Source organism: Monodon monoceros, unplaced genomic scaffold (assembly GCF_005190385.1).
Source record: "Monodon monoceros isolate NGI ecotype Baffin Bay Population unplaced genomic scaffold, NGI_Narwhal_1 Super_Scaffold_7, whole genome shotgun sequence".
Lineage (NCBI taxonomy): Eukaryota > Metazoa > Chordata > Mammalia > Artiodactyla > Monodontidae > Monodon > Monodon monoceros.
Genome location: NW_021703784.1, coordinates 42578966 through 42589788, shown reverse-complemented (window position 1 = coordinate 42589788; position 10823 = coordinate 42578966). Strand labels below are relative to the sequence as shown.

The 10823-nt window shown below is 35.9% G+C and overlaps 1 protein-coding gene across 1 annotated transcript in view; it reads left to right on the top strand.

The window, feature by feature from the left end:
• Positions 1-1110: 1110 nt before the first annotated feature.
• The window catches only part of TYR (tyrosinase), a 110638-nt gene continuing 100925 nt past the window's right edge, over positions 1111-10823 (top strand). The window contains exon 1 of the mRNA XM_029208270.1: positions 1111-2396. Coding sequence (XP_029064103.1) covers positions 1578-2396 — 819 coding nt within the window. The 5' untranslated portion in view covers positions 1111-1577. The remainder of the gene's footprint in view (positions 2397-10823) is intronic.

The following is a 10823-nucleotide window of genomic DNA, read 5'->3' as shown; positions in this document are numbered from 1 at the left end:
TTTGTCTTTCCAACTTACGCCTATCCTTCAAAGTTTGGCTCAAGGGGTACTCCCATAATAAAATTTGCATACCATTATCCAAAACTGTGCAATCCTTTCCAGTATCCTCAGTTCACAAATATGTCCCTCCATTAAAAGTCTGATGTTCTTATTTTCTGTACTACTCATTTGAAAACTAGTGTAGTGGTAAAATAATATTTTTATCCATGCATTTCAATTTATCTAGCTCACTATACACACAGAGAAAAAAATCTTGAAAAAATTTGCATGATCAATAAATATTTGTTGAATAAATATATCAGTCCTTATTCACTCTCTCACTACATTGAGAACTCCTTTGCAAGACCATATTGCAAACAAAATTTCAAATGAATTCCTGATTTCCAGAACTTATGGGCTAAACAAGATCGTTATAGCATTAAAATAAGAAAAATACAAACTATTATATATAAAATAAATAAACCAGAAAGATATATTGTACAGCACAGGTAATATAGCCAATATTTTATAATAACTTTACGTGGAATATAATCTATAAAAATATTGAATCACTATGTTGTACACCTGAAACTAATATAATATTGACAATCAACTATACTTCAATTTAAAAAAAAAAGAGTTTCCTTTGGAATATTCACTAGTAAAAGTTTCCAAAATAAAGCAGACCACCCAGCTATCAAAGTGACCTCTCGTTAATGATAGTCAGAAAATGAGCGATCAGACAGCAAGCAAGCAGCTAGCATCAAGATAATCAGGAAGTGTATCAGAAAAAAATTTCTCTTCTGATACTTTGTATAAAATAAATAACCTTCAGGACTTCCCTGGGGCGCAGTGGTTGAGTGCGCCTGCCGATGCAGGGGACACGGGTTCGTGCCCCGGTCCGGGCGGATCCCACGTGCTGCGGAGCGGCTGGGCCCGTGAGCCATGGCCGCTGAGCCTGCGCGTCCGGAGCCTGTGCTCAGCAACGGGAGAGGCCACAACAATGAGAGGCCAGCATACCGCAAAAAAAATAAATAAATAAAATAAATAAATAACCTTCAGATATAAGAAATAGTCTCTAGGCTCTGAAAAGTGTCTCTTTCTGCAAAGACGAATTCTACTAATGCTGTGGCCTATTTAAGGTCTTTGAGAAACCATCTTGCACCCAAAATCTCTAACACTGCCTGACTTTTCTTAATAAAAGAAGCTCTATTCCTGACATGGCTTCTCATTTGCAAATTTAAATCATCACTAATTTTATAGTCAATTAACTGGGTTTATTTAGATCAGGTGGTATTATTATTATTATCATTCTAACCATAAGAATTAAACTATTAATGGTGAATAGTGTTTCTCACTTTAACGTAGGCCTATCCCACTGGTGGGATACATGCCAACTCCAAGGAAAGGTTAGTCATGTGGTTTTTCAGAAGATGAAAGCTTAAGATAAAGACTGAGAGTGTTTGATGCTGGAGGTGGGAGTGGTATTATATAGGTCTTAGCCAAAACATGTGATAGTCACTGAAGGGTTAGCTGGAAAGAGAAGTGTGTGGCTCAGTTAACCAGCTCAGGCAGACCTTGTGAGAACTAGAGGAAGAATGCTCCTGGCTGCTTTGTACTGCCTGCTGTGGACTTTCCAGACCTCTGCTGGCCATTTCCCTCGAGCCTGTGCCTCCTCTAAGAACCTGATGGAGAAGGAATGCTGCCCACCATGGGAGGGTGACGGGAGTCCCTGTGGACAGCTTTCAGGCCGGGGTTCCTGCCAAGACATCATTCTGTCCAAGGCACCACTTGGACCTCAGTTCCCCTTCGCAGGGGTGGACGACCGGGAGTCTTGGCCCTCCGTCTTTTATAATCGGACCTGCCAGTGCTTTGGCAACTTCATGGGATTCAATTGTGGAAATTGTAAGTTTGGCTTTTGGGGACCCACCTGCACAGAGAGGCGACTTTTGGTGAGAAGAAACATCTTTGATTTGAGTGTCCCAGAGAAGAACAAATTTCTTGCCTACCTCACTTTAGCGAAACATACTACCAGCGCAGACTATGTCATCCCCACAGGCACCTATGGCCAAATGAATAATGGATCAACGCCTCTGTTTAATGACATCAACGTTTATGACCTCTTTGTCTGGATGCATTATTATGTGTCAAGGGACGCACTACTTGGGGGCTCTGAAATCTGGAGAGACATTGATTTTGCTCATGAAGCACCAGGTTTCCTGCCTTGGCATAGACTCTTCTTGCTGCTGTGGGAAAAAGAAATCCAGAAGCTGACAGGGGATGAGAACTTCACTATCCCATACTGGGATTGGCGAGATGCAGAAAATTGTGACATTTGCACAGATGAGTACATGGGAGGGCGCAACCCTGCAAACCCTAATCTACTCAGCCCAGCATCCTTCTTCTCCTCTTGGCAGGTAAGATGTGCCGGACATACAATATCAGAGCATAAAAGAACAGTAGCAGTCACTTCTTCTGGAAGGTCTTCATAAACACCTTTCCCATCTCTCTGTCTCCTGCCAAGCCTAGAAAATTTTCCCTGTCAAGAGCTCTCAACATACCTTGTATTTTCCCTTTATAGCACACTTCACAATTGTAGTTCCAAAGAGATTTTTGTGGTTATTTGTCTAATATCCTCTACTTGGTTCCTAAAATCTAATGAATAAAAAGTACTTGGTTCATCACTGTATCTCCTAGCACCTGGGATGGTGCCTGGCAAATGGTAAGAGCTCATGAAGTATCTGTTGAACCAATTGATGAACGAATACTTAGATGATTAGGTAAATAAATGATTTAGGTCAATGTTGCTGAAATTTTCTTCACAATAAAATGTATACATTGCACAAATTAAAAATACAAATTCCTATCTTTATCCCAGGAATCCCATTGATAAGAATCTTCAAAGGAGGTTCCTGGGAAGACCTCATTTCCTAAATGTCTATGGTGATTATCACCATCAGCAAAATTTGGGGAATATTACTTAGATTAAATTTTCTTTTAAAAAAATATATATGAAGACCTTGAGGCTCAAACAGGTAAATAATGAAAATAGCTAATATTCATCGATCAATTAGCATGTATGAGCCCCTGTTGTGTTTATGTGCCTTAATTCATTTAATATCCTTACTAATCATTCCCCATTTCAAAGATTTAAAAGAAAACCAACCTGAGGTATAAAGATATTAGGTAACTTGTACAAGATCGCAGAACTAGTAAGTAGCAGAGACAAGATTTGTTCTCAGATAGCCTGGCTGCATGACAACCCTATAATATTGGGTTGGTCAAAAAGTTCGTTCGGGTTTCTCTGTGACATCTTATGGAACAACCTAAACAAACTTTTTGGCCAACCCAGTATTTCCAAGGACATGTCTGCTATGATGTTGAAAGGATCCGGCCATCCTACCTCACTTTTCAATAAGATGCAGAAGAAATTATAATTTCTTCCAAAATATGTGCAAACTTTTGAGGCACAAGATAATTGTTATTTTGAAGTTTAATTTCTGTTTCTCCTATTCTGATTTTTTTTCACTCTGGATTAGGAGCAAAAGGTAGCCAAAGAAATATGCTTTTAATTATTTATCATTTTAAAACCATAGGTGGAAGGAATGTTTTTCTGCCTGTATTCCAAACATTTCTAATACAGCACTTTTGACTAGCAGTGCTTTATGGAACTAAACCCCAATATTTAAATGAGATGGGAAGAATCTTGCATTCTTACCCGGCGCTCTGCAATTTTGAAATGTGGATGGCTTCCCACCCGCCCCCCTGCACTAAGTTCACACAACTTCCAAATGGAGCCTATTGAAGCTCATTGAAAATGACCACTGTAATGTCTTGTGTCACTAATGTCAGCTATTTACCAAGAGAAAGGAGTGTATTTGTGCAGGAGAGGCTGGAAAAATTGTGCTTCAAAAAAAAAAATCTATTTCAATAAGCCTTCAGACCTCCTACCTTAATCTCATCTAACTCTCACATCCTCCGTTACTGCTTAAAATGCGGTTAAGCTTGGATGCGGGATTTTCAGTCAGTTATAGTGCTTTCCTTAACTGCTTCTCTTGACCCAGAAAAACTGGAGGATTATCTAAATTACCAAAAAGTTACAACATCCACACTAAAGCTTAATAGGCAAATACTAATTGATATTAATTACATTAGATGTAGGCTTCTTGGAAGTACCTAAATTATGTTTCTAATTTTTTCTCTTCATTTATTGATTATTGAGTGGAAATTTTTCCTGTCTTTTTCTCCTTTACAATTGTGTCCAGTTTTACTTCTAAATAAAACTTTTTGGGTCTAGTAGGTAAACACTAAGTTGAAATTGTTACAACATTAGATTCGATATTGTTCTATGATTAAACTACAGTGTAGTAACTGGTGTTAAAAATAAGATTAGGAAATACAGAGGACAAAGATCATTGAAGAAAAATGAGCAAATGACGATTTAAATAAGGAAGGTGAAATGAGTGAACATTTAGATTCACCTACCGTGAGTGGTGTCATTGTGTGAGGTGACAGTCAAACCCAATTCTAGTTGGCTGTTTCCATTCCTTTGCAGAGCATCTCTGGTTATAGTCCTTTAAAAATGAAGATCAGTTATTTATATTGACTTAATTCAGCCGTTCTCAGTATCTTCTAAATCACTTAGGAGCTTTAAAAATTGCATGTGCTCCACCCATCTACCTTCTGCCAGAAAATCATAGTCAGGGGGTCCACTGTGAAGTCCAAGCATCTGTATTTTTAAAAACTTCTACTGTAATTCTAATGCACAGCCAGCACTAAGAATCACTGATTTAATTAACATGGAAATTGTTTTGGTATCTCTTTCACTTTACAAACTCAGGTTCTATAATAAACACACCACTAGTTTAAATGCTTTTGCCTGAATTGAACACTCAAATCAAGAACTAGACTGTTTTATGTGAGACGATGAGACCAAATATCTTCCAGACTTGGTGAGTTCATTAATACCTTCTTAATTAGTTAGACTCAGCCCCTTTGGTACAAATTCTCCTGCTTTTTCTTGGTTTCAGATATCTTTTACTTGACACACACAAAAATAGAGTTTTTAGATTTATTAACTCATAGGATTTATTAACTCTGAGCTAAGAGTTAATATATATTATTTTGTAATAGATATTTTGTAAAATATCTATTATTATTTGTAATATATATTTTGTAAAAGAAGATAGTGAGACCCCGAAAGCTAGGATAATTTGTCTAAGGTCACACAGCTGAGGACTAAAACCCAGTGCCTTTGACTCCAATGCTATTTCAAGTTAACCATGTTGTTTCCTATTTTTAAGGAGCCATTTAGGCTTGGAAGGGATAAAACAAGTCACTAATTTATGGATGTAAATTCTGACTTGTAGTCACTTTAACTCCCTTAAAATTCAGTTGCACAGACAACTGGGGCAGATATTCTGATGTAGTCCTTTTCATTCATGTTAGAGTGAAATTATTCCATTAGACATTTATTTATCCACATCCCTTACTCAGGAAGAATTGACCTTCACCCTTTTGCACTATCATTATACTTTGTACAGATTTGTATCATAGTACCTATAATTCTTCAATACATGTAATTGTTTTCAAACCTACCTTTGTCTAACAGACTGCCATCTGCTCCAATGTAGAAACCATTTCTAATTGATCTTTATGTCCACAGAGTCAGGAACATAATATATACATGGAATGGGCTTTGTCAATATATGTTGAATTGAACAAAATTGAAAATCATAGAATTGTTAGCTTCAGTGCTAACACACATAAAAAATTAAACTCTGCATAGACATAGCTAGATTTCTAGAACATTAAGCCATAATTTATAGCACTGGATCCCCAAGGCCAAGGACACAATTATACCAAAATAAGCAGTAACTTATTGTCTGGCATAAAACATTTTGTGTAGCTCTCTCTAGGCTTATGTGTGTGTGTGTGTGTGTGCATGCAAAAAATGGAAGCACACATAGAGAAGATCAGGCAAGTTACAACCTGAGTGTTACTTAAGTGAGATTAATAATATTTACTGGTAAGGTTTTTTATTCAATAAAATAATATATTAAAAATTATGTACTTAATGTTAGTCTTCATAGAAAGCCTATATTCAGAATTCACATGCTTTTTTTGTATATTTGTTCCTTTATTTTTTGGTTTGTTTAATGCCAAGAGCTTTTAAACTAGAAGCATGTTTGTCGTCAATTAAAGCAGTCCATTATTTTTGGAGGTGGGGGGTGAACATTAAAGTACAAATACCTATGCTCAACACAGTTAGATCCAATGTTATGCAAGCAGCAGATAAGCTAGCCGTAAGAAGGAAAGGGTAGCTGTCATGACGGATCAAAATAAAGAGAAAAATTTTTCCAAGATGATGCACATGAGTGAAGTGTGACCAGGGCATTCACTCATCAGGTGAAAAGCATATCACATGGAAGCAAACAGTAGGAAGAAAACAAAAAGTTACTTTTCAGCAGCGAGTCATGGATTTAGGTAACCATGGCAACAGCTCAGTGAATTAACAGCTTCTCTTTTTTCTTTACGAAAAAGATTCTGTGGAATGTCATAGGGTTTACATTTTTATTTAGATAAACCTCTAATGTCATGATAGAATTTTTGCTCCTAAAGCTTTTAATAACTGGTTGTTTGTCGCTATTTCTTTATGTTTAAGAGAACACTAAGTTCACTTTCTCCATTAATACATCTGTTTCTTCCTTCTATATCTCCCTTTTTTCATTTGACTTGGGACAGCTTGATCTGTTTCCCCCAAATCATATAAGTCACCTGTGTTGAAACAGAAAAAGAACAAATTCATCATCAGAAGACTTCTGCCACTTACCAGACTCCACCTCTGCTAGTTACCAGATGTTATTGGACAAGTTATTTGGAATCTTTGACCTTTGTTTTTTTTTCTCAACAGAAAAAAATGGGGTGCAATTATCACATATGTGTGTTTTCTGTGTTGATGAAAATACTAAATGGAATGGAAAATAGAATAATGCAGTGGAAAGGGTATAGTCTTTTGAGTCATAAAAACATGACTTTTGTAACTTACTTAGCTACAAAATCCTGGACAAGTTACTTAATTATTCTGAGACCATTTTTTCTTTAAAATTAGAATAACATATCTTAAAGCATTATAGTAAAGGGGTTCAATGAAATCTGTTAATGTAAAATGACTAGTTTAGTATCTGACATATTCTTTGAGTTCCGTATACCGAAATTATCATAATATATCTTTATATGATATATTGATGGTAGTTATTATAATAATGACTATTCATCCAGTGTTACAGAGTCAGGGTTAACAATTTGGTGGCCTGCCCAACGGTCTTGTATTCAATAATAATATAATAGCTGCCATTATTAAACACTCTGTACTTGGCACTATATACTAAATGCTTTACTTAGGTAATATTATTTGATCCTTCATAAAAAGTTGTTATAGTCCCCATTTACAGATGAAAAACCTTGATATTCAGAGAGCTTAAGTAATTTGCTCAATTTGGAAAGCATGTCTGACTGCAATCTGCATGATGGTAACCATAGTGATAACACTTTCTTCTACCCTGCCTCTCCTTCTGTATCAAATATAAAAACAATAATTTGAGATTAAGTTTTTCAAATTATTTCTGGAAATGGGGTAGATTTCTTCCTTGTTACTAATACATTGTCATCTGAACATTTAGCCACTTGGCTGTTGGCATTTCAGCAAAAATAGTTTCATTCAAACCTCTCTAATTTAACCGAGTCTGCTGTAAGAGTCTTTTAGGCAGTAGGATGTTTTGAAAATATCCTGATATGGTTTATTATTCAAACAGGAATGAAAATGATTTCATCTATATACCCGCTGTGATGTCTATTTAATTGACATTTTAAAGGAATCCAATATATTACACTCAATGCAAAAGTTAAGTTAGCTTTATTCAACCATCCCTAAGCCATTTACAGGCAGTCATAAATCTACTGGATATAGCTTTGGAATCAGGAGGACTGTGGATTAATGTTCTAGTCCTGGCTCTGAACATCATATGACCTTAGACAAGTCACCTAACAATTCAAGTTCTCAATTATGCATGGATAAAAGGATTGAGGAATGTCATGAAGTATGAAGAAAACTAGAAACTGTTGAGCCAGAAACTGCATTTTATTATTTTATTAATATAATAAATATAATAAATTATACATTAATATGTAATATTTATTTCATATTACAGTTGAAGAAATTGAGACTCAGCAAGCCTAAATAACATACTCATTGCCCCACTGCTAGTAAGTAGCTGAGCCAGAGTTGAAGCCCATACCTACATGAATTTGGAAACTAATTCTTTTCCAACACACAACCCTTCAATTCATAAATGATATCTTAATGACCAGAAATTAAAAGCTTCTCTAAGTGTCTGTTGTATAACACAGTAGCAGCCATTCCCGGGGGGGCAAGGCTCATTCAGTTCCATCTGATGGTGAGTTAATTTGCTTTTACATTCTTATAGATTGCCAACTCACTGGAGCCAGAGACTGATAGGACTGTTTTGATTATCCTAACTGTGGTGCAAGCAGCTGACCAAGAAGACTTCACTTTTAAAATATTGTTCCATGTGCCTTGCCTGTTGCCCATAAAATTATTAATCATAATACAGGGTTTTAGATCCTACTAGCCTTTTATACTCTTCCACACTCAGTTTCCTTATCATTAAAATAGGGATAAAATCATATAAACCTACAAGGTCATTTGTGAATTTAAAAAAATGTACACAGAGATGCCTTCCCTATTGAGAGTGGAGCCTCAGTATATATTTAATACAAACGATATATTTTTGGAAATATCTTCTAGGGCAAATGTTGGTATCAGTAACAGGACTAGCTAAAAACGATGTGCAACACATGTTGGTAGTTGAAGATTCACTGGTTCATCCATTGACTTGTTTATTTTCCCATCAAATTGTTATAGAGCCTCTATTATAGATTCTGGGAATAAACAGTAACAAAAAAAAAGAAAGTTATCCTCATGGAGATTACTTTTTTTTTTTTTTTAAGGAAGTGATACTTTTTATCAAGGGAGATTAAAGTGAGTCAAGTTTGAGTTTGACAAACAACCACGTTATCTACTCAGTGGGCACAGGCCTCCTACAGACTAAGTGCCCAATGTGAACAGTCTCACTGATGGCAGTGTGGACTCTCCTGCGTTTTATGCTTTTGTTTAAGGCTGATATCTTGCTACCTGCTTAATTGACATCATGGAACCTAAGGCATCAATGATTTTAAGATGAAGAATTAACTTATAAACCACTAAGAAAAACTCTGCCAGTTAAATTATGATGTTTTTTTAAATCACTTAGCATATTTATATTTATTGAAAGAGTTCCTTTTGACTTATTTAGTCACATAATTTTATCAAAGTTCAGTCTTCTGCCTACATATAAGTGAAACTGTAAACAAAATAATTTGGTGAAGGATTTCTAAAATTTCTTCATATTTTAGAGTTGGACCCTTTTGATTTACTTTTTAAGTCAGAGTTGACACTGTCTGTTTTTTTCAGAATATTGGTTTGGCCTTGAAGATTAGGTAGAATATCAGATAAATGGCAAGGAGTGAACACGCTCAGGCAAGAACAAAGATGTGGAAAGGAGAAGCATGAGTGATGCCCAGAGAAGAGTAGCCAGTCTGACTTCAGCAGTTGGATCACAGAATTTGTAAACAAATAAAGATTCAAGATGTATTCTGGAGGCAGAATTGACAAGATTGGCTGATGGTTTTAATCTGAAGGATAAAGGGGAACAAAATACAAATGATAACAGTCTCTGGCTTAAAAATGAAGATTCATGGGCTTCTGGTTTAAGCTGAAGGATAGTTGATGTGATAGGAAATAGAGGGAGAGGAACAATATTTTTTTAATCTTTTTATTTTAAGTTTTTTTTATTTTAAAAATTCTTTTTTAATTTAATTTTTTAAATTAAAGTATAGTTGATTTACAAGGTTGTGTTAGTTTCACGTGTACAGCAAAGTGATTCAGTTTTACATACCTATATATCTTTTTTTATTCAGATTCTTTTCCCTTATAGGCTATTACAAAGGAACAAATTTTTGATTTTTAAGTGTTCCATTTGAGATGCCTGTGAGATAACATTGAAATATGAAGTTGGAGATGGATATACAGGGTTAGAGTTCAGAGGAGTCTTTTGAACTTCAGATAGGAATTAGGAAGTTCTTATCATATAGTGGCCTGTAAGCCATGAAACTGGTCGTCAGAGACAAAGAAGAAGATACAGAGAGAAATAAAAGAGTGTACAGACCTAAACTCTGGGCCATGGCTAGCTTCAAGGGCATATGAAAGTCACACAATGGATATTTAAGAGATGACTGTCAAATTAATTTTCCCACCAAATAAATATTTGACAACAATTATATGAAGTAGTTATTATTATCCCCATTTGCTAGATGAGACCTATGGTATTTTTTTTTTAACATCTTTATTGGAGTATAATTGCTTTACAATGGTGTGTTAGTTTCTGCTTTATAACAAAGTGAATCAGTTATACATATACATATGTTCCCTTCCCTCTTGCGTCTCCCTCCCTCCCACCCTCCTTATCCCACCCCTCCAGGCGGTCACAAACCACCGAGTTGATCTCCCTGTGCTATGCGGCAGCTTCCCACTAGCTATCTACCTTACGTTTGGTAGTGTATATATGTCCATGCCACTCTCTCACTTTGTCACAGCTAACCCTTCCCTCTCCCCATATCCTCAAGTCCATTCTCTAGTAGGTCTGTGTCTTTATTCCTGTCTTACCCCTAGGTTCTTCATGACATTTTTTCTTCTTAGACTCCATACATATGTGTGAGCATACGGT